The following is a 23,090-nucleotide window of genomic DNA, read 5'->3' as shown; positions in this document are numbered from 1 at the left end:
ACGTCCCCCTCAGGCTTGTTGATGTGTCGCTGTGTTTTATCCAATCAAATTATGAAAACAATTCCTCGTGACAAGACTGAAAGTACAGCTTACCAATCAGAAGCGTTTCCTCTACATGGGCGTCTCTTGTTTGATTAACAGACGCTTTATCGAATCATTCACGGACACTTAAAAGCTTGTCCAATTAAAATGATGAAGAGGTGGGGCTTGATTTGTTGCAGTCAGCCAATGGCGTTGCACCTCACAGTGACGCATCCTCCCATCAGCTGTTTTTGTTTTGCTGGGGTGAACGCTGGAAGTTAATAACATAATAATAACAACGGTGTCGACTGACCGAAGTGAAACGGCTGCTGAGGGAAGTGCTGCCGCAGATCTTTCATCCTGTTTGACGTCGGGATAGTAATACACCGGGCGTTATGATGTGTGCCATCTGAGCCAGCCAGCCCGGACATTCCTCTCCCTGAAGAGTGTGAGCGTGGCGCTTGGAGTCGGGGAGTAGAGGAGGGGAAGCGGGCTCCGGCGGGGATCGACCCGTGTCCAAGGCCTCCGACCTCCACCGGGAAGAGGAGAGGGAATTTGGCAGCTCGGATGGAGTCCCAAGATGTGCCGGACGACCCCGGGGTGCACCGAGGTTTCATCTGTGCCTCGTTTAACCAGGACACCACGTAAGCGACCTGCGGGCCGGGCCCAGCATGAACTCAATCTCCTTGATGCACCTGACTGTTGTATAATTACTTTCAGTTGCATTGACATACTCTCATTTATTTTCTTATAATAGCGAGTAGGGAGTTGTACAGCGTGGATGCGTCCACAAGGAATGCACAGGCTTCTGTGAACTTCTAGATGAGTCACTATGAGCTGAAAGTGAAGTAGGCCACTGTGTTAATCTCCAGGGCCTGTTGCACACTTAACTAGTCCTTTATTACTGTCACCAAACTTCTGAATGCTGTGTAATGAGACACTGCTTCATACACTGTTTTAAACATAGGCCTGTTGAGTGGCTCACTCTTTCTTCTTGATTAATGACTCCAGATCACATGCAAAATGGCATGTTAATAATTAACATGTAACAACAGCAAGTCCCAATGTGGTGTTTTCTGCCTGCTTTCTGTTGTCCCACGCCTCTATATTGTCAGAGGGTAAATTGTGAACCAACAGACAAATTCATCAGATCATCCAGCTGCAGGTGTGCCTCCTTACCTAAACATCTCCCTCGGCTCGCATCGTAAAACTAAGCAGGTGGCCAAACAGTCAGCGCGACCTTCTTATCTCTGTGTTGTTTTCATCTCCAGCCATGATAAGATAAGACAGCTTTCCCATGCTAATTAGCACCTTTAATAGAAGCTGTGTTATGGTTGCATTGCCTATGAAAAACACGATAAGAAAAACATAAATAAATCATGTCGCGGGTGTCTTGCCAAACACGCTGCACATGAGTGAATCAGACCTGGTCACCACATCCTGCTCCTCCTGTCAGTGACGGCTATATGTTGACCTCGTGCTACTACACTGATGTAGACATCAGTAGTTAACCTCAGCTTATTTATAAGCATATGACGACCACACACTGTATGTTTACGTGATGCCTCCAACAATCATTTCATGCAGTTTTGCAGCACCACACTAGCGACTAAACGTACAGAACTGTATGTTCAAGCTGTCCCTTCTGATCACATCCACTCATTAAACTCTTTTTGGTGGCAACAAGCTAAAGAAAGAAACTCCCCGTCATTGTTTTACTCAAACAATAGCAGTGTATCAAAACAGAAAATGTTGGGTTGGCATGTGTTAGGTATGTGACAGCAAAAACAGTATAATAGAAGTAGAAACCACCAGAGGCCCCACAGTACGATTTAATCACAATGCGCGATTCAACTGTGTTGAATGTTCCCAAAAGTTCATTTAAACTTAGACTTAGAGACATACATATGGCACATTTCAACGTTCCTCCTCTTAGAGTCCTCCATCTTAGTTTTACCAACATCCTCCTGCATGGTGACCAATCTACTGGACCACTACAGAACGACTAACAATTGGTTTTATTATTCTAGTAGCAAAAACTCCTTGATATACACTCACCAGCCACTTTATTAGGTACAACTGTTAGTTAAAGGCTCAACTGCTTTTGCCTTTAGAGTTCTAAAGCCTTAATTCTTTGTGACATACTTTCAACAAGGTGTTGGAAACATTCCTCAGAGACTTTGGTCCATATTGACATGATAGCATCACACATTTGCTGTATATTTGTCGGCTGAACATCTATGAAGCAAATCTCCTACCACATCCCAAAGGTACTCTATTGGATATAGATCTGGTGACTGTGGAGGCCATTGGAGTACAGTGAACTCAGTGTCATGTTCAAGAAACCAGTTTGAGATGATATGAGCTTTGTGACATTGTGCATTATCCTGCTGGAAGTAGCCATCAGAAGATGGTACACTGTGGTCATAAAGGGATGGACATGGTTAGCATCAATACTCAGGTAGACTGTGGCATTTAAACCATGCTCAGTTTGTACTAAGGGACCCAAAGTGTGCCGAGAAAATATCCCCCACACCATCACACCACCACCACCTGCCTGAATCGTTGATACAAGGAAGAATGGATCCAAGCTGACCCTGCCATCTGAATGTCCCAGCTGAAATTGAGACTCATCAGACCAGGCAACGTTTTCCAATCTTCTATTGTCCAGTTTTGTTGAGCCTATGTGAACTGTAGTCTCAGTTTCCTGTTCTTAGCTGACAGGAGTGGCACCTGGTGTGGTCTTCTGGATATTTTCTCTTTTTCGGACCATTCTCTGTAAACCCTAGAGATGGTTTTGTGTGAAAATCCCAGTAGATCAGCAGTTTGTGAAATACTCAGACCATCCCGTCTGGCACCAACAACCATACTACACTCAAAGTCACTTAAATCCCCTTTCTTCCCCATTCTGACGCTCGGTTTGCATTGATCACTTCTACACGCCTAAATGCATTGAATTGCAGTCATGTGATTGGCTGATTAGCTATTTTTGTTAACAAGCGATTGAACAGGTGTACCTAAAAAAGTGGCCAGTGAGTGTATATTTGCAGCTGATATAAAATATCATGTTACTATGTTGTATTGATTCTTTTTCTACCTCTAAAATATAATGCATTCGATGTCAAGTGGATGGTTTAAGAGGCATTTTTCAGTATTGTTCAGTAAGATGTGTTTGTGTGTGTTTTTATTGTAGCTCTCTGTCAGTGGGCACCAAGACCGGCTATCGTCTCTTCTCTGTAACTGCTGTGGACAAATTAGACTGCATCCACGAGGGAGGTACGAAGAAAAACAGTTCATATGTACGCAGGGGTCATGAACACATATACAGGAGTGCGCTCTTCATATGGGCAACCACGCCTGCAGCGCATGTTTTTGCTAATTTATAAATCAGCCATGCACACAGCAAGTACACAGTGACATACCTGCATTCCCTCCCTAAGATGACATGATTGCAGAGTGACAGAAGCCTACAAAGAAAGATATGAGCTGTGGTCACGTTCACCTTGGTCATGCAGCAGCTCAGATAGAGTGCAACATGTTTGCTCTTCTGAATGCGGTCGGCAGAAGCTTTCCAATCCTCAATATCCACAGTGAAACAGAAAGTTAAATGTCTGAAATCAGTTCTTCTTTTCTGACAGTTTCTCTCCTTGTTTTGATAAACTGGATTGGTGGTAATAATCGTAGCTATGTAATTATTAAGCAATGGGAATGTGTTAGTATATGGAAAATTTGTATCTTCCATTGTTAATACACTGTTAATACATTGCTGACTCAAAGATTTCTCCCGTCCTTCTCCCAGTGGAGTGTCCAGATGTCTATATAGTGGAGCGACTGTTCTCCAGCAGCCTGGTAGTGGTGGTCAGTCTGTCCATGCCTCGGCGAATGAACGTCTATCATTTCAAGAAAGGTACAGAAATCTGCAACTACAGCTACAGCAACAACATCCTCTCCGTCAGGCTCAACAGGCAGGTAGGAACAGCAAAACTCACCTTTCCGCAATCTTCTGGTTGGCGCTGCGGAATGTGAACGCCCGCGTGCAGGACTGATGCCGTCTCTTTCCGTGTCTCAGCGGCTCGTGGTGTGCCTGGAAGAGTCCATCTACATTCACAACATCAAAGACATGAAGCTACTCAAGACCCTGCTCAACACACCCACCAACCCCTCAGGTACGCTCGAGCTGCTGGACGCACTGAAAGAGGATAAAGGAGAAATCTTACACCACGTCTGTTACTGATCTCTGCCTGAACATTTTCAGTCTGTTCTGAAATCTTATATACGGCTGAAACGTTTGTAATTGTAGTCTCCAGTGAAGCCACCATCCGCTAGAAAAATAAAATATGTTTAATAGCTCCAAAAGGGGGCAGATTGGTTAAACAGTTGTGAAATTGGGAAAAAAAATATTCTGAAAATAATCTTTCCCTCTCCTGCCTCATAGGTCTCTGTGCACTTTCCGTCAATCACGGTAACTCCTACCTTGCGTACCCTGGGAGCGCCACCATCGGAGAGATCACGGTCTACGATGCCAACAACCTGGTGAGGTTTCATTGAACGCAACGTAGCAGCAAAGGAAAAACTGCAGCTGTTGTCATGTCACTTGAAAACCCCATGGCAGGAAAAGCTCTGGTGTAATCAGAAAGCTCTTGTTTGCTCTTTTAGAGCACCGTGACCCTGATCCAGGCCCACGACAGTCCCCTGGCAGCCCTCACATTCAACGCCTCCGGTACTAAACTGGCCAGTGCATCGGAGAAGGTGAGGGCTTCATTTCTGTTCATCCCTCCTTCTGTTTTATCACCCATCGGCCTGTTTGACCACGCTCTCCTCTACAGGGTACAGTTATCAGAGTCTTCAGCATTCCTGAAGGACAGAAGCTGTTTGAATTCCGGCGAGGGATGAAGAGGTCAGCGCTCGTACTCTCTCGCGCTTCCGTTGTAAAGTATTAAAAAGGAAACAGTGGACAACAAGATTCACAGTGTACGACAAAGGTTAAACAAGTTCTTGTGAGAGGAAGGATAGCAGTTCAAATGACCCACTGATTCCTTTAACAGACGTTTTGGAGAGAAAGATACTTTCCTCCTCATGAGCTCAGTAGCCAGTAGAAGTTTGTGAATGCTTCCAGCGTCAGTGACTGGGTTTCAGTAATGTGAGTAGTGGACTCGTGGAAACGTTAGACCGAAAGTCAGACACAGCATTTTAGTACTCACTCTGTGATCAGACTGTCCAGGAGATAGTCAATTTGTGTATCTGCTAAGTCATGAGCATCTACTGTATTGTTTTTTGACAATTCTATTTTGTGTTGTTTTCCTGTTTTGTGTGCCAGATATGTTAGCATCAGCTCGTTGTCCTTCAGTGCTGATGCACAGTTCCTGTGTGCCTCAAGCAACACTGAGACCGTCCATATCTTTAAACTGGAGCAACACAGTCCCAGGTAAACACCCAAGACACAGACTAAGGCAATAGGATGTCTGATTATAGGTAGTGATGAGTGGCGTCCTGCTTCATCAAAATAAATATAGCACTGTTATAAAGCAAACGTAAAATAATTGTTTCTTTCCAGTGGGATTTTTACTACAGTGAACTCTGTACCTTTAACCATCTCCCATCATGCTTCCTTGCAGTAGAGAGGAAGAGTCCCCGACATGGTCAGCGTACGTGGGCAAAATGTTCACAGCAGCCAGTACCTACTTGCCCACACAGGTGTCTGACATGATGCATCAGGACAGAGCCTTCGCCACTGTACGTCTCAACATGTTTGGCTTGAAGAACATCTGCGCGCTGGCTACGTAAGGCAGCACAAGACGTTAACAAGACAATGATGCTTGTATTTTTTTGTATGTGTGTATTGGTGCATGATCAATCATCGTTTGTGTGTGTGTGTCAGGATTCAGAAGCTTCCTCGCTTGCTTGTGGCGTCCTCAGACGGCCATCTTTACATCTATAATGTGGATCCACAGGATGGAGGCGAGTGTGTCCTGGTCCAAAAACACAGGTGGGATTCATCCTTAATATATGTTTGGATGTAAAGTCCAACCTTATATTAGAATGAGAATACTTTTGGAGTGGATTTTAGTTTCAATTTGAGGTGCAAAAAAAAAAAAAAAAGAAATTGGGAAGTGAAAGCATTATTCATCATTTGCATTATGCACTCAAACTACAGCAAAAACTTTAAGCTGATTGAAAACTGAAATCATGGTTTACAATTCCAAAATTAACAAAAATGTCAAAGAAGAACAAGATGAATTTACTGTACACGGCACCAATGTGTTGGCTATCTATATTACACAGAAGTAAACGGGTCCAGATCTTGCAGATTTCTACTTTTAAATGTCAGATCTGTTGTGTGTTGCATTGTTAAGCCGTTGTTTGCTCCCTTTCTCCAGGCTCTTTGACTACAGTGAGGAGCAGGTGGAACAGAAGGAAGATGAGAACCCAGAGGATGTTCCTCCGCAGCCACAGCCGGCCAGCCAATCATATGCTGCCACTGTGGCTCTCCCTTCAACTCCACCTTCCTCTGCCACTCTCATGGGTAAGGCTTCCTTAATCACAAACTGTTCAAATCTTTTCCAAGAAGTGGAATTCTGAATTCAATACATGGGGCAGTACTTCTTTTTTTTTTAACCTGATTTTTTAACTAGGATTTCTACAGTTGTTTATGCATATGTTATGTTTATGCTGGTGTGTATATAGTTTAAAAAACTCATGCAAAGAATAACAGAAATACTTATTGTAATGTATAACATGGTTTTTACCTTGAATAGTTTTATTAACAGTGTGTATAGCGACATCCAGTGGTGATGTTGCTAATTGCAGACACTTGACCCAAACTTTGGTAAATGGCTAAATGGTAAATGGTAAATCCCTTAATTTGTTCATTGTGGGCTACTGTAGCAATATGGTGAAGCAACATGGTGGCCTCTGTGGAAGGAAACTCTTCCTCTGAGGATACAGATATGAGGATTATGATCACTAATAAGGGTCTGCAAGAAATGTGTATTTCATTTATTTTCTTCTCAGGATATTCTGAAGATGGAGGAGCCCAAAAGGGCGAAGTAATCCCAGAGCATGAATTTGCAGAGGGCCCCGTTTGTCTGGATGACGAGAAAGAGTTTCCTCCAGTCGGCAACCAGAGTAACTGACCAAACCCCCCCCCAAAAAACCAATCTGCCCCTGCACAAAAATCAGACCAACTTGTTGCAAGCAGGGAGGATGGACAAAAAATATTCCTGTGGTGTTGAGACATTGTGGCACCTCCAACCTACCACAAGTTCCTCTGCTGACGTAGGGTCAGATCTTATAGGGTTATTACTTCCTGTTGTTCCTGTATTCTGAGACTCTCTAAGTTTTTAAAGGGAATATAGAAAAAAAAAAACACTACAGATGATCCACTCATCTTAACAAAGCATCTTCAGAACATTTTCAGAACATTTTCATTAAGACTAGACACATTCGAAAGCTGTCTGAAGAGTCGAATCTACTGTGAACTCCTGTGTAATGCCATTAACGACAGTGTTAAACACTTAGTAAGTAACCAGTGCGCACAGCAAGAAATACTGACGATACACAATTACATTATCATTGAACACAGGTGCTGCTGTTGGAGAATACTATGTCCCAACAAAATATTGTGATGGTAGCTACCAAATGAGGATGCAAGTATTATGAACAGAATGACAATACTAGATTGGATTAGATTTCACTAATTGTAGCAGCTTCGTTCGAAGCCAAGTGCAATGTAAAAATGGCCTAATAACATCTGTCTAAATCTGACCATCTTAATCACATTTGCTGTCACAAGTCTTAGGATTTAGGATCTTAAATGTATAATATGCAGAGATTTCATGAAAACTTAGATTCATGCGAAAGTCATCATTCTCAGTCATCCCTTGTGACACATTAGAAGAGTGTGGAAGTTTATTTATCTCTGGAGACACTCCCTTGGGGGCAGTATTTTCTTCGTGTTTTGCTGCGTTTGGGACATTTTGGGGATGCAACTTTTGGAAAGTGGGTGGGCACTGGGCTGAGAGAGTGCTACATTCACACAAAATCCAACAATGTGGCCTTCCTGCAGGGTTGTGTGTTTTAGAGCCTAAATGGAGTGAAACCGACAAAAAATAATGGCACATTTCTCTGTTTTGTTCTGACGCTGCTCCCTCTCTTCATTCACTCTGTAGATGACGCTGCTCTCTCTCTGCTCGTTGAGCCGGGGGAGGAGGGGCCAAGTTTGAATGTTGTGTTTACAAACGGTAACCAACAAATACTACGTATTAAACCTTAAAGATCTATCATTAGGGGGGGTTCCCCAGGACTTTTGGAGCTTATCAGTGGGCATTAAATGTGTCATACCTCAAGAGAGAAGCAGTAGTTCACTCAAGAAGGTAAAAGATGTTGTGTGATACACTATTTAAATCATGATACATGCCGCTAGTATCATATGACTCGCAGATGCAGCTGTGATACTAATTATGGTAGCAATAGACGAGACTGAAAACTTGCAGAGTCACAAATGTAACCTAATAATATATTTGGAAGAGTGGGCTCAACAGCTAAATGTTATAAGCCTGGAGACGAGCTGTACATGACAAAGTTACAGGTCCTTCAATTTCAGCGATACCCTGAAGACCCTTTTATTTACTACATGATGCTGAATATGTTAACATGCAAGTCATAGTTATTTTTACATTGATGTATTAAATATTCTTTTGCAAATTGTTTAAAGTATTACACATCAACACATAGACTTACCATGCGTAAATATAAAGTAAGGATTTCTACTGTGTGTATAATGTATATATAACATTTCTATATAGTACTGTTGTAATAAGTAACATAGTAATACCATATGATTTGCCAAAAGATGGCGCTGTTAGGACACCCTTGAGCTGCAATGAGCTGTTCAGTACTGGACATTTACACCAGAAACTCATTAAACCAGAGAAATGACTCAACATCTGCATTGTGTGGTTTTGATTTTTAAAGCTAGCATAATTTACTCTGTACAAAAAGAAAAATCAAATATCCAGTAAAATTAAGCATTGTTGAACATTTTTAAATTTTTGAAAGTTAAATTGTTGCTTTAGCTACATTGCCAAATAAATGCGTCCATAACTTTTTACGTGTTTGATAAGCTGGTATTTGTTATTTTTCTCAAATGATGGACCTCCCAGAGAATCACATCAGCTTCACCACTTCTCTACTAAGTGGACGAAGTTCAGCCAGCTGATTCTCTCTGCTCCGTCTCTTGTTTGCACATCTCCTACTGCATCTGGACGTTGAACCTCCCAAACAACAACCTTACACAAACAAACTGCCGAGCTCATCCAAAGGAGATGTTTTTCACAACATCTGTTTGCTCATACACATCTGTGTGCCTCTCTTATCAGCCATTTGTTTACATGTTCGGCTTTCGCCCCTCAGCCCAGTGTGTGGCACCTGCAAACAGCCTGTCGGGGATCACAGCATGGTGCAGCTGATTCGTCTGTTCTGTAGTCTGCGGTGGACACTGACTTGTCTGTGGCGATGTCCCATAATAGCTCCTCCCTCCGGCGGGCGATCCTCTCTGCTGCCGCCTTGTATTCAGGTGTGTCGACTGCCAGGGGTGTTTCCTCAGCCTCGTCTCGCTCCAGATCAAATATTAGCGGCGGGTTGTGGACCTTCTGCATTCCTGTTCCACCACCACATGCCTCTGCTGCACCTGCACCACATTCCACCGCATTTCTCTTAATATTACGTGTTACAACAACATTACAGTTAACAATTTTTAATTAAACATGAAAATATTAATTTCAACGTAGCTTTAGGAATTACTGTGTAATTAAAAATATGTCTATACGTAACGTACAACTAACACCATGTTGACGCGGATACTCTCCACCATAGTGGCAGCGGCTGATTTATGTTGTTTGTTGTTGTATTACTTACTTCTCGGCCCATCTGACACATATTCATATTTGGAGAGTACCTGTGATGTAAAATGCCTTGTGTTTCCCAGTTCGAACTGTCTGCAGGTCACCAAACGACCCAGCAGCACCACTGTTAGGGTGGAAGAGAAACTACAAGAAAGACGGGAAGTAACATCATATGCAGCAAACTTGACCAAAGTTAAATTTACTACTATGACACTTCACTTGTACCTCGTGGCCCATCTCTTCACGGCGCATGAGGACATTTGTGGCATCGATGCCATCGTAGCGCCTGTCTGTGGGCGGTGTCACCCCTGCCAGGGACAGAACAGTTGGAAAGATGTCCATACCACTGCATGAAAAGAAAATTAGTTATTTATTTTAGTCATTTTTAGTTTAGACTTTTTAGTAACTAATAGTGTACTAATACATGGGAATATCATCAAGTCCCTACTAAGTCCTTATATACTACTTGAGTTTATGACTACATCAGGTAGATCTATGTAGTTACTCATCTCAATACACACATGCATGTATGTATATACATATGTGAGAGTGTACCTGAGCAGGGCAGAGCTGGTGGTGTTTGCAGGAATCCTTCCAGGCCAATAGGCCACTGTCGGCACTCTGTGACCTCCCTCCCAGGTGGTCCGCTTAGCTGATCCTCCACCTAACACACAAGCAAAATCTGACTTTAGAAATATGATTGCTTAAGACAATACGCGCAGGACATACAGTCGCTACCATATAACTGAACCCAACAGTGCCCCTCATTAAGCATTGCTGAGCTTGACTCCAAAAGTGCATTTTTTATACCCTTGCTGGTCTGCCATTTTCCCGTGAAGGGTCCTACACTTCCTGCGTATTGGCACTTCTGTTCCCAAGGGCCATTGTCACCTAAATAAAATGTGCACACATTAAACAGTATTTGAGGACTCGTCAGGTTAACAGACGCTGGTATGAGGACATAATTACTCCATCTGACTAACCGGTGAACCAGATGAGTGTGTTGTCTTTGTCTGAGTTATCAGAAACTGTCTTTATTGCCCCGACCAGGCTGTCCATCTCTCTCAGACTGGCAGCGTACACTCCATCATTTGAGAGCTGAGCGGTGGTTGGTGCTTCTGTAGAGAGTGGAGGGGCCAATGGGACGTGCATGTGTGCCAGTGCGATGTAGAGCAGGTAGGGCTGTCCTCGCTCCCTGAAAAGACAATTATCAGTTATTCTTCAATTTAGTCCAAGCTGCAAATGCTACATATACACAACTTCTACATCAGTATAAACACATGTCCAGTCAAAAACATATTTGTCAGTATTTTAAACAACATAGAGTTAGTTATCCATGCAATAAATATGCATTTGTATTCACTGTTCTTCATCACCTGCACATAAAAACAATTATCAAACCATTTTAACTCTTGTATATGGTGATGAGTTCTATGTGACATTCCTGTTTTCTACATTTTGCAGGAATGTGGGTCTTTGCATCTGGAACGCAGCACTCACTTCAAATTACTTTGATGAATGAAAGCTTGCTGTTGAGTCTGGGCTGCATGTGACTGACAGAACTGTTCTCGTTCACATGACCTCGTAGTATAGCTTCAAGGCATGATGCCTTTCACACACAGCTGCAAACAGCAGGGTTTACCGCCCTCCTCCCATCCCTCCAACACACACACACACACCCACAGACACACACAATACAGTACACAAGTAGCACAGTTCTGTACAACTACCAATATTCTCCTCACAGATATGTACATTCATGAATCTCCTGAATTCTCAGTATAGTATAGTTCATAGCTGTTGGTTTTGATGCCATTATATTGTATCTAGAAATTATTGACACTTTGTCAGGAAGATACAGGCTAATAACTCTAAATAATTTATCCTTAGGTCAGAACCCAGAGATGGTTGTTGAGTGCAGCATTTCCTCATATCCCATCCAAGGCAGTGACTTGCACGTTGCTACAAATGTGAGCAACTCATGTTGATTTACTTAATCATCACTCATCACTTCCTTAAGTAATATGTTTACATTATTCAGATCTCTCCAATAAAAATGGCTGCACACCTACAAATTCTCGGAACACTGACAAACTTAAGGGAAGCATGAGAGCTTTTAATAATAAAAAAAAAACAAAAAAACAGCACCACCGTGTTTTCTATTGTGGTTCACAAGGTAATTATGCAGGAATTCATAACGAATTTCAGTTTGGTGCTCATGACTACGTCGAGAGATACTCTGACACTGTTTGCTTAGCCAGTTTATAACATTCGGGCACAAAATAGAAACTTGTATGTCATTTAATGAGCACCTGCCGGTGTCACACACACACACACACACAGGTCAAACGCTATGCTGCTGCTCTGAGTCTCTATGACCTCTACATTAACACCATATTTGCATTGTAGCAGAAAGTCAACATCTAACACAGGTTATTCTGATTTTCAGATCATTAAATTCTGTTATTGTGAATAACAGATGAAGTTCATTGTGCACAAATGCATATTGGTTTATGATCTCTGTATCAATGCCCCACATTATTTAAATGGTTGCGATTGGCGCGGCTTAAATGTCAAGAAAGCCAGATGCATTCAGAGCAAATGAAACACAAGCGCTCTGATCACCATATCCAAACACCTTGTAGAAACAGTTTGCTCAATAACACATGGATCATCCATTTTATAATCCGTGTGTATTTTTGCAGCTGTGTTGTACCTTGCACTGTGTATAATCCTGAGTGCTGCAGATTTGTATTGTTCTGTCAGTGTCCACAGGTCAAGTGGCTGCTCCACGATACTCCTGTTTTCAATGAGAGGCAGCCCCACTTTGGAATAACAGCCTCCATGCACGCTCCTCCTCAATCTAGAGCATGAGAACAATAAAACATACTGATGATAAATTATATGCGTGTTTGTGTGACTGAGTGGTTCTAAGGTCTGGAATTAGTTAGAGTGTTGTAGGGAGACTGGATGTGGACTAATCAGAAAGGATTAATAGTTGATACTATTTTGTAAGCAGCGTGCTAATGTTGGTCTTAAGTTAGTTAAATAGCAGAGTTTGTGTTTGTGTTACTCAGAAACGTATAAACCTAGATCATTTACATGCTAATCATCATGATGTTGTTAAGTCAAGATGTCACCAACACCATGTCAAACACCAGAATGGAAACTAATCACCTGATCACTTGAGGTCCAGATGTGTCACAGGGCAGACACTGGGGTAAATTATATCCTGGTCTGTCTGTACAGCCCATGTCATTACTATAGGGAATACCCAAGTAGTAGTCAAAACCTGTGCAAGAGACAAGTCTGGTTACTAAGACACTAAGTACTTCTATCAATTAGTCTTTTGAGTATTATTACAGATTTACGCATTACTAACAACGATCCTGTTGCAATAAAGAAAAAGGTCACACATCTCACTGGGACATTAGGGCTTCAGAAGAAGAAGAAGAAGAAGGAGGAGGAGGAGGAGGAGGAGGAGGAGGAGGACTTTAATGTCAGTGCACATAAGTTACAACGAAATTTTGTTTGGAAACAGTCTCCAGTAGCAGGTCGATGTCAGGTGTTTAAGGTAATAATATATTAAATATAAAAAACATAAAAAACACTCATCTGCAACACACATCATCGCTGTTGCATATGAACCGTAAAAATTACTGAGCACAAGGAAGGCTTGGCCAGTCAGTGGGATCGGCGAAAGACTCTGATGAGCTGAGTCAGCAGAAGGAGAAGAGTCAGGTGCAACCGCGTCGTCACAAGCCGACACAGCTGGACGGAGTTTGTGATTAGTGACCCGGTCTATTTCCCGGGGTGAGGCTGACACACGCTCAACGTGTTTGGAAAAGTCCAAAACCTGACACACTACGAACTGGAAAAATACAGCATTGTGCAACATATTCCTCTGTTTTACAAGGCAGATGTAAATTAGATTTTTAGATAGTTTCAAAAATGTATTTTAAAGAAAAATAATTTGTATTTAACTCTTTCAAAGTTCAAGCAGATTGCACAAAACGAAATTTTCCAAATTCCAGCCTGACCCATGACTGTAGCATCCAGTTGAACCTCGACAAACAAAAAGTTTAAATACCAAGCTCCCACTTACCTCTGTGAGTTGGACTATATGGGCCATTGTGTCCGAGGTGCCATTTTCCAATCATGGCAGTGTAATATCCTTCCCCCTGTAGCAGCTGGGGCAAGGTGACTTCAGACAGAGGCAGACCAGCCACAGAACCCACCGCAAAGTTATGAGTCACGCCGTTTCTTAGGCCGTAGCGGCCTGTCAGGATGGCAGCACGGGATGGAGAGCATGTCGAAGCTGGGGAATGGAAGTCTGTCAGTCTGCGAAAAGAATATTATATTTAGCCAGAAATGATCTCTCAGAAATCTGCCATGTTGACAGGATAAATGATGTAAAATACGCAGTCATTCAAATGATGGTACAGAATGTTAAAATGACATTTTAGAGCTGGTATTAAATGAATTCAGTTCCCTACCTCAATCCTTGTAGGGCCATCAGGTTGAGGTTAGGTGTATTATTTGCCTTCTCCTCAGGCTGGTTAGCATCCAGGTCACCCCAGCCTATATCGTCTGCTAGTATGATGATGAAATTGGGCTTTCTATTGAGCTTATCAACCCTGGCTTCATGTTGGGACAACGTGTGGAGCAGCATCCCGAACAACAGCATCCCGGACAGAAGCAACTGGGTTACGACAGCCACCATTTTGGATCAGGATCTGTCATGGGTCACACAGGTGTCACTTAAAAGATTGTCAGACCAAGTTATTATTCAAACACTGAATTTATATGAGGCATTTCTTGCGATTAGCTTGAAAGACGATGCACAACTACATAATTCACCTTAACAGCTGGCTACACATCTCTTGGATAAACAGTGCAACATGTTCTGCAAAAAACACGTTTCTCTGAAAACTCTCAAACTTTTTGCTGAGACACTGGATAATCTGAATGTTTCTTGAAATGAAAACATGAGTAGTTTAGAAAGACAAACTGGCTCTTTGTGAGAAGATAGAATCTGAAAAGGTTGGAGAACAATGATTTAATATTGAATGAGTTGTATTCTAAATGTGTTTTTTATTCATTGTTGTATGAAATCCTAATCTTTACAGTGTTAAATCTGTCAAACAAACATTGCTGAGTATATAGTATAAAAAGAAAAGATATAAGTCCACATACCTCAAAACTACAACTTAGCACTTGAGTACACGTACTTAGTTTCTTTCCACTACATTTAACTGGGCGGTATGAGAGTTGGGATCAAATGAACGTGTAAGCGTGCAAGACTAAATTTCAATTTGGAAAAAGGCAAAACATTATTTATATTTACTACGATGCTTGGCAGAACTGAAGTAGATGTGGGACCACTGACTTTCTGGCTGTTCATGTACAGCACGTATTATCTGATCAACAAATGCACACAACATTTATTCATAAAGCATTATATGGTGGTCAAAAAAAAAAAATCAACAAAGAAATCTCAGGTCGAATAAAGTTATGACACAAACCAAACATTTCTACAAAATAGGATCATTCTAATTCCTTCATGTGCTAATCATGTTCACCTGCCTTAACCCCATCAAATAATCCATTGCATGCAATAGTAAAAGCGAAGAAACTCATTACCGTCTCTCCATCCTTCTTCATCATACCAGTATATCTTGACAAACTTGTATCTCACATGTAGAGAACATGTTGTACTTGGGCTGTCCTCAGGACAGTCTCCATAGATCAACAACTTTAGATATTAAGATAATGTCATAATTTAAATTTAATTAAACATGTATAGACAGAAAGTCATTTTAAAGGTGCAATCAGATTTTATGAGAGGACTTGGTCACTTCGGAGAGGAAGTTGTAGTAGTACTACAAGCCGTATGATGACTGAAAATATTGTGGTGTGGGGAAGCTGTAACTTTAGACCGTCACTTAAAAATTGAAAAAACGCACTGATTTGTCGGTAGTGAAAACAAATTCATTCTAATATAACAGTCCTGCCCTAAATCTCAGTCGTATGAAGGTTATGGTCTCCAGTATTTGTTTAAAATAACCTAGAGAGCTGTAATTCAACTGTTTCCATTTTGAAGTTTGTGGTTTCATAGTACAATTGAACCGTGCTGTGTTGTATGAGTGCATGCTGACATTGTTTTGAGAACCTTTTTTTGATTTTAATCAGTGGGCTAAATTAAATTATACAAACACTTCAGTGTTTAATTCTGTCCAGTTTAACAGCACCACAAACTCCACCCTCTAAAATAAAAAAAAAAGGATCATATAGTTGAATTATTACCATTGACGATGGTTCAAGATAAACTCCTTCATTAGTGTGCCTAATATTTTGGCAAGCGTGGGCTTTCAGAAAACAGTGAATGATGCAGACTCAGAATTGATGCCATACAGAGAGACATATTTGATTATAGTACATAGGGGCATATTTCCCAACAGCGATAACTTTACGCAAAAACACACAGTGTTGTGGTGGTGGTGGTGGGTTGAGGGAGTAAGCGCCATGAGCTCAGACCTCACAACTGCACTCCAAATTGAAGGAGTGTGTGTGTGTGCGCGCGCGCGATCAGAGACAGAGTAGATCTGCACGCGGATACGGAGAACTGGTTTCAACCAGATCTCTTTAACCCTTCTTTCCCCCCGGTTCCTACCCATGAATGTAAACTCGTCTCAGACATACATAATGTCCCAGTGTCCGGCGAGTGTTTACGGCGGACAAGTTCTCGTGAGAGTACGTGCACCCCGTAAACCACTGAGGTTTACTGAAGAATCGCGCGGCACTTAAGGGATTACACGAGTGGAGGGAGGACTATCTTTTTGTTATTTTTTTTTTTTTTATTTTTTATCTGAAACTAGCGACCTGCAGGTGAGACAGAACCTGAAATAACTTCAATATAAACCGCCACAATTAGTTGAGTTAAATCTCACTGGAAAAACGCGCCTTTATTTAGGATATTTGGCCCAAGTAGGCGATAACAGGTACTTACAAAGTGTGTATGTTGTTGTTAGAGTATCATTGCCCACTGACCGCACGAGCCGCCGCTGGACTGAGTACATTGCGTCAGCCGCACGAGGACTGGCTAAACGGCTCCTAAAAATCAACAACCCCCTTCCCTCCACTCTTCATTTGAAAGTATAAACGACATAACGTTCCCTTTAAATCCAATGTATTATTATTTTTTAAATGGTTAACGGGAACCAAATCCATACAGCATTCTATACGCGTGATAACTATTATAATTGTGTTTATTTATTTATTTATTTTGTCGGCTTTTACCTAAAGGGAAATCATTGATTTGAATAAACTGGTTATGGTCTTGTTTAACATACATTCAGTACTTTTGTTGGGCATACTTAAGAACACAAGTAATAAAAATCAGAAACATTAAAAAACACTCATTGAAAGAGCATCCTTCCAAACTATAGGCTATTGTTCGCCAATTATCAGTATTTCAACCCCATAGTGTCAAACATATCTTTGTCTTTCAGTTTCATCTTGCTGACTGTTGTTCTTTATTGTGCATTTATTTGTTATTCAGAAAGAAGCTAAACTGTAAGCTATGAAATGAGCCGGTTTTGGGCCATTTGTAAGTATTGTGTATGTTTGAAATTGCTAAGACTTTATAAAAACTCTCCATATTAATATATTCACGACAAAGTGTAATGAAACATTTTGCATGTAAGAAGCAGATGTCACTTGCATTAAAAGAATGTCACTGCACCAGTCACTACACTGTGTATGGGTAAGTCTGCCACGCCTATATTCAGCTTTAGCAGTATCAATAAAGGTTTGCAAGACTACACACTTTTACCTTCTGTGCAGTCATTCATAATTCATGTTGCTTTAAATAATAAAGTTTTACCTGAACAACTATCATGAAGAGTAGTTGTGTTAATTTAAACTTCACAGCAAGATTATGGGTGTTGTAAGATGGAATATGTGAATTCAAGAGTTTTAAAACAAAGGGGTTTACACTAAGCTTAACATACCAGTACAGCTTATGAGAGGTATCTCCTATTATTACATATGACAAAGCTGGATGAATTGTGAGGTCAAATGAAATGCCATGTATATTATTAAAGCAAACATACTAGGTAAAAGAAAGCATGCATGCACAACAATGTAGAATATCTCTGGATGGCACAGTTCCGAACTAGGTCTTAGCTCCATGGGGGTTTTTGGTGTTCAGCATTTGTTTAAAATAATAGAAACAGAGCTGTTAATTCCACTGTGTTTACATTTTCTGTGGTTCGTAGTTCTACTGAAATGTCTAGGGTTGTACAGACCACTTATTTGGACCACCCCATTTTAGTCTGTAGGTTGTATATAGGTTTTAAAGGCACCATGATTTAAGTAGATGACTAGCTTATACCAAAACAGTTTATGTAAGGGATAATGTCCAACGAGGTGTCCAATATCAGAAAGGTGTTCAATATAATTTCTGATAATGGACACCTCGAAGGGCATTATCCCACTTATACCATGGTCACTTACGAAATAAATAAATATTAGGTCAATTGTTAATAAGTTAATGATGTCTTTTTTTTGTTTGTTTTTACCGTTTAAATCATAAGTTTTTCCACAAGAAGCGGCTGAGCGGACTATTTAACCGGGATGAAATAACGTATGTTCTGTGTTTCTGTTGCCACGGTTACCAAAGCGTTTGAGCCAGCGCAATGATTTAGAACTGTCATCAGGCAATTTGACCGGACCGTCTTTATGGTGTCCATTATCCCCTTTTAATGTACACCCAGTATATACAGTCAGTGTGTACACCCCGCAGCCAATCAGAATCGAGGATTCACCCGGACCATTGTATAAGTAGCGTCATTTCATACATTAATTAAGAAAAATAGCAATTAAAAAAAAACAGAGAAACATTAAAGGCGTTGATATCCTGCTTGATGAAGCTGTGTAACATTTACACCTATATATTTACACACTGGACCCCAGCTCTCAGTCTGTCTAGAATCAGTGCATTGTAGATCTGATTTAGCCTCTATTGCACAACATGCCAGAAACATCTCATTTAGCCAATTCTCCTCCCAGCTCATTAATAATTGATTAGGTCCAGTCTTGTGCAGAGAGGGGCCGAACTTAAACTACCGCTGCTTTCCCCTCCTTGCTGTCTTTGGTTACAGTGTTTGCACTTTAAACAGTACTTAATAACGATGTACAGAAGTAGCTAAAAAAAAGGGGAGGGGGGGATATGAGGGAGGGGGTAAGATTTTTTCAGCACCAAATCAGCTGCGCAAGACTACTCATATCTGACCACAGGAGTCCGCTTTAGACTTCTTCACTGCTGCTTAAACTCATTACTTATCCTCAACCTTGTTGCAAAAGCCGCCGAATTCGCTCCACCTCTGCTCGATTAAAACACCGCTTTTCTGGTTGTGCTGCAGAAATATTGCCGAAATATTTGTGAATTACTCACTGTGGCTCCAGGTGTTGTGAGGAAGCTCTGGCTACGGTGGGCTGGTACGCGTTCACGCTTACCCGTGGTGCGCGTTCACGATTTAAACGAGCATTTATTAACGGATTCATTTTGCTGCCAAATTAGTTTATTTCGTTAAGACAGAGATCCAGTCTAAGTAAGCGCATTTTTTAAATAAAATTTCATGTTTTTTATTATTTCTTAATCTTACTTCTTTTTCTCTTTCCAGGACATGTCGCTGTGTGGAGTCATGCATATACGATTCTTGGGGCCCAATGTGTACTCGGAGGCCCCGGACGGAGGCTGGGGATGGGTGATCGCTGTGGCTTTTTTCTTGGTGGAAGTTTTCACCTACGGCTCCATCAAGAGCTTCGGCATCTTCCTCCAGGCCCTGATGGAAGAGTTTGGAGAGAGCAACAGTCGGGTCTCCTGGATCGTTTCCATATGTGTATTTGTTATGACCTTCAATGGTGAGTACAGACGTCGTGGTTAAATGGGCGTAATCCCAGCAAGGTTAGACTTCTGATTGAAACCCTTTCACCATGGGTCCTCAGGTCCTCTCTCTTCTGTCATGACTAGCCGGTTTGGTTTCCAAGTTGTTGTCATGATTGGAGGATTACTCATTTCCTCGGGGACCATCGCCACCAGCTTTACCACCTCCATCAATCAAATGTACCTTACGTATGGATTCATTGCAGGTATCAAACTGGTTGCTTATTCCTTAATCTACCCTTTTAAACTTTACCAGACTATTATTTGTTCCTTAACAATGCCACCAAGTAAAATCTGTGTCTTTTTAACTCTTCAGGCTTGGGTTACTGTTTGACCTTCCTGCCCACTGTAACCATACTTTCTCAGTACTTTAACCAACGAAGACCCCTGGTCACAGCTCTGGCTTCCACCGGAGAGTCACTATCAATGTTTGCACTGGCACCGGGTGAGAGCAACAACTTCCACTGACGTTTCGATGCGTACGCTTAGACAAGTTGAAAGAAAACTGTGCAGCAGTCTGTATAAATTGTTTAGCAAAAGGACAAAATTAAGCCTTCATTTTAAGAAACTATCAACAGTTTTCAAGAAATTAATAGCAATCAATGTACTGATCCTGTTTACCAGCAGAAAGGTGACAACCTCTGCTCCTTCATATATCACAGCATGCCTCTTCTTGTCTCTTAGCCTTTTCTGCATTAAGGGATCGTATTGGCTGGCGCCATACCATGGCAGTGATTGGAGCTTTGCAAAGCATCATCATCATCTGTGGCGTGCTGCTTCGGCCAATCATTATCAGACCCAAGGCGAGCCACAGGACAGAGACAGACAGGTTGTCCCTAAAGGAACAAGAAGCCAATCCTGAAAGTTTAGAGGCCAAAAACCCAGAGGACAATGTGATGAAGGAAAACGAGCTGACTAAAGGCTCTGTGAGCACTGGAGACTCCGGGGTTCAGTCTCTGAAGGACACTGACAGCTGCAGTCATGAGGAAAAAAATATACTGCACAGAGAAGAAAGGTCGGAGACACAACAAAATTCTGCCGAGCCCAGAATGTCAGAGATTAAAGAATCTGAATCAGACGGCAAAACGGACAGACACGCAGAAAAACAAGAGATGAAACACGAAGAAAATCAGTCGGGTAATGAAAAGAAGAATTCTAAACTCTTAGACTTCTCGGTCCTCAGAGAGTGCAGCTTCATCTTGTATTCTCTGTTTGGACTGTTTGCCACTCTGGGCTTCTTCGCCCCTCAACTCTACATCATTGAGCTGAGTGTGAATCGAGGCGTGGAACGGGACCGCGCCGCCTACATGCTCTCCATCATGGCTGTGGCTGAAATCTTAGGGCGATTCTCCATTGGGTGGATCCTGACACGGAAGCTGTTCAGGAGTAACAAGCTTCTTGTGCTTCTGGTATGTGTTGTCATAATGACTGTGGATCTGGTGGGATTCACCTTGGTTAGAGAGTTTTATGGCCTAGCCGTGTGCTGCGCAGTGTACGGCTTCTTTATGGGAACCCTGGCGTGCACTCACATCCCCTTGCTGGCTGAGGATGATGTGGTGGGAATTGAGAGGATGTCCTCAGCTGCTGGCGTCTATGTGTTCATCCACAGTTTTGCTGGGCTGGCTGGACCACCACTCGGAGGTAAGGGAGACATTTCTAATGTCACATTTATCATAAATAACGCTTACAATTATGCTTAGGCCATAACTTGTATCTTGTCATAAAAAAGCTTGAATTTATGATTGGGAAAAATATCATTTAATATAATTTTGGTGACATTAGTCATGAAATGCATGCATTTTAATGTGTTTTCTAAATAAACTGGACAAGTCATTGGCTATATCCTTTGGTAATGTAAATATCGTGCAATCAAATCCTAAAAACAGAGAGAAACTAAATATCACAGTAAGTACACGTCTACAAGTCCAATCTGATATAATAATAAAAAAAAAATTATTACTGCACTGAAATCAATATATATGACTTCAAATTAATTATCTGTTATATTGGATGGAACAACATAGCAGCCACCTCAGATGCTCAGTATGCTTTGTTCTAAATGGTCTTAATATAATAAATCAGCGCTTCTCTTAAGTAGTGATGTACATGTGTTTAACAAGCATTTGTAGACGCTTAAAGAACACCTGAAGGCAGCCATGGTTTTTCCCACTTTCTGTGTCAAGTGCATGGAGGTGGAAGGTGACATGTTTTTGGGTTTCAGCTCCCCACTTCCATGGTAATGGTCCAGAATAAGTGTTAACTGAACCTGATGTGTAACATTGTTGGAGAGCCCCCTTACAGCCTCCTTTTAGCTCTAACTGTCCTCCCCTCCACAGGTGTGCTGGTGGACGTGACTCAGGACTACGGGTCAGCCTTCTACTCCTGTGCAGTGGGCATGGGACTGAGTGCCGTGTTCCTGGGTTTGGTAAAACCGGCTAAAAGAGGATTGCTTTGTAAGAAGAGAAACTTAAACTGCTCAGAAGAACAACGAGAAAGGAAAGCAGAATGCAGTGAACAGAGCGGAGGGCCGACGATGGAAACAGCAAAATGCAGTGAACAGAGCGGAGGGCCGATGATGGAAAAAGTCTAAACAACTGTTCTGAATCAAACGACAGCGTGGACACGGCAGATGTTGAGGTTTTACATTTTGCTTGAGATTGCACATTAGGGTTAAGCCATATAACGGTGAAAGGTAAAAACTACAGGAGGCAGAATAATGAAGTGGCATGAATACAGTGAGGATGAGGACAAACGCTAAATGTTTCGGATCCAGTTTCTGACACTAACCATTTAGATCATAATGTCTGTGTAGCAGTTATGCCTTAATTGCCTGATATACCAAACTAGAGCCACTATCACTAGGAGTAAAACCAAGGTTCCTTTAAATAATCTTCAGTGATACATGGTCTTGGTTTACCTGTGTTGAACCGTGAATGATGCATTATTAACGGAGGTGCCGAAGATTTAGATATTTCACTCAAACTTGATAATTACCTGCTGTTAATCCATAACATAATGATACCTGGAAAAGCTATGAACCAAAATGTAGCTGCAGGAATGCAGATAAGCTGCACAGATTCTGTAACACTTGTCGTAGGAAATACTTAAAGCTCAGGAGTATGATTAAAATGGTTTCTTCTTAATCAAACCGTCGCACAGTTGATCTGTAATGTGAGATTTCAAAGTATTTTTGTAATAAAAGCGTGTTCAATCACAAT

General features: G+C 41.6%; 3 protein-coding genes across 6 annotated transcripts; 2 read left to right on the top strand and 1 right to left on the bottom strand.

Moving 5' to 3' along the window:
* The first annotated feature begins 183 nt into the window (after window positions 1–183).
* On the top strand, window positions 184–8,963 carry LOC125021955 (WD repeat domain phosphoinositide-interacting protein 1-like). The gene is made up of 12 exons (XM_047608165.1): window positions 184–665; window positions 3,215–3,297; window positions 3,821–3,990; window positions 4,091–4,187; window positions 4,457–4,554; window positions 4,678–4,770; window positions 4,848–4,918; window positions 5,339–5,446; window positions 5,637–5,801; window positions 5,900–6,007; window positions 6,399–6,544; window positions 7,033–8,963. Exons 1-12 carry the CDS (start codon window positions 589–591, stop codon window positions 7,152–7,154), a joined length of 1,338 nt encoding a protein of 445 aa, XP_047464121.1. The 5' UTR covers window positions 184–588; the 3' UTR covers window positions 7,155–8,963.
* On the bottom strand, window positions 7,364–19,433 carry arsg (arylsulfatase G). Of its 2 annotated transcripts, none has more exons than XM_047608159.1 (11): window positions 19,381–19,433; window positions 14,420–14,659; window positions 14,029–14,264; window positions 13,101–13,215; window positions 12,640–12,786; window positions 10,907–11,118; window positions 10,734–10,814; window positions 10,479–10,587; window positions 10,149–10,269; window positions 9,977–10,067; window positions 7,364–9,709 (listed from the first exon to the last, which is right to left on the bottom strand). In XM_047608159.1, the coding sequence occupies exons 2-11, from the start codon at window positions 14,644–14,646 to the stop codon at window positions 9,429–9,431; spliced, it is 1,620 nt and encodes a 539-aa protein (XP_047464115.1). In that variant the 5' UTR covers window positions 14,647–14,659; window positions 19,381–19,433; the 3' UTR covers window positions 7,364–9,428. The 2 variants fall into 2 exon arrangements, with proteins under 2 accessions (XP_047464115.1, XP_047464114.1); XM_047608158.1 differs by lacking the exon at window positions 19,381–19,433 and adding an exon at window positions 16,933–17,816.
* Window positions 16,540–23,089, top strand: LOC125021950 (monocarboxylate transporter 7-like). 3 transcript variants are annotated; one of them, XM_047608156.1, is made up of 6 exons: window positions 16,540–16,811; window positions 19,610–19,850; window positions 19,935–20,078; window positions 20,189–20,317; window positions 20,557–21,513; window positions 22,209–23,089. In XM_047608156.1, exons 2-6 carry the CDS (start codon window positions 19,613–19,615, stop codon window positions 22,460–22,462), a joined length of 1,722 nt encoding a protein of 573 aa, XP_047464112.1. In that variant the 5' UTR covers window positions 16,540–16,811; window positions 19,610–19,612; the 3' UTR covers window positions 22,463–23,089. The 3 variants fall into 3 exon arrangements, with proteins under 3 accessions (XP_047464112.1, XP_047464113.1, XP_047464111.1); XM_047608157.1 differs by lacking the exon at window positions 16,540–16,811 and adding an exon at window positions 19,175–19,424; XM_047608155.1 differs by lacking the exon at window positions 16,540–16,811 and adding an exon at window positions 19,387–19,537.
* Window position 23,090: the final 1 nt, after the last annotated feature.

This window comes from Mugil cephalus, chromosome 16 (genome assembly GCF_022458985.1).
Source record: "Mugil cephalus isolate CIBA_MC_2020 chromosome 16, CIBA_Mcephalus_1.1, whole genome shotgun sequence".
NCBI lineage: Eukaryota > Metazoa > Chordata > Actinopteri > Mugiliformes > Mugilidae > Mugil > Mugil cephalus.
The sequence above is the reverse complement of the archived record's forward strand: the minus strand, read 5'-3'. Positions and strand labels throughout refer to the sequence as shown.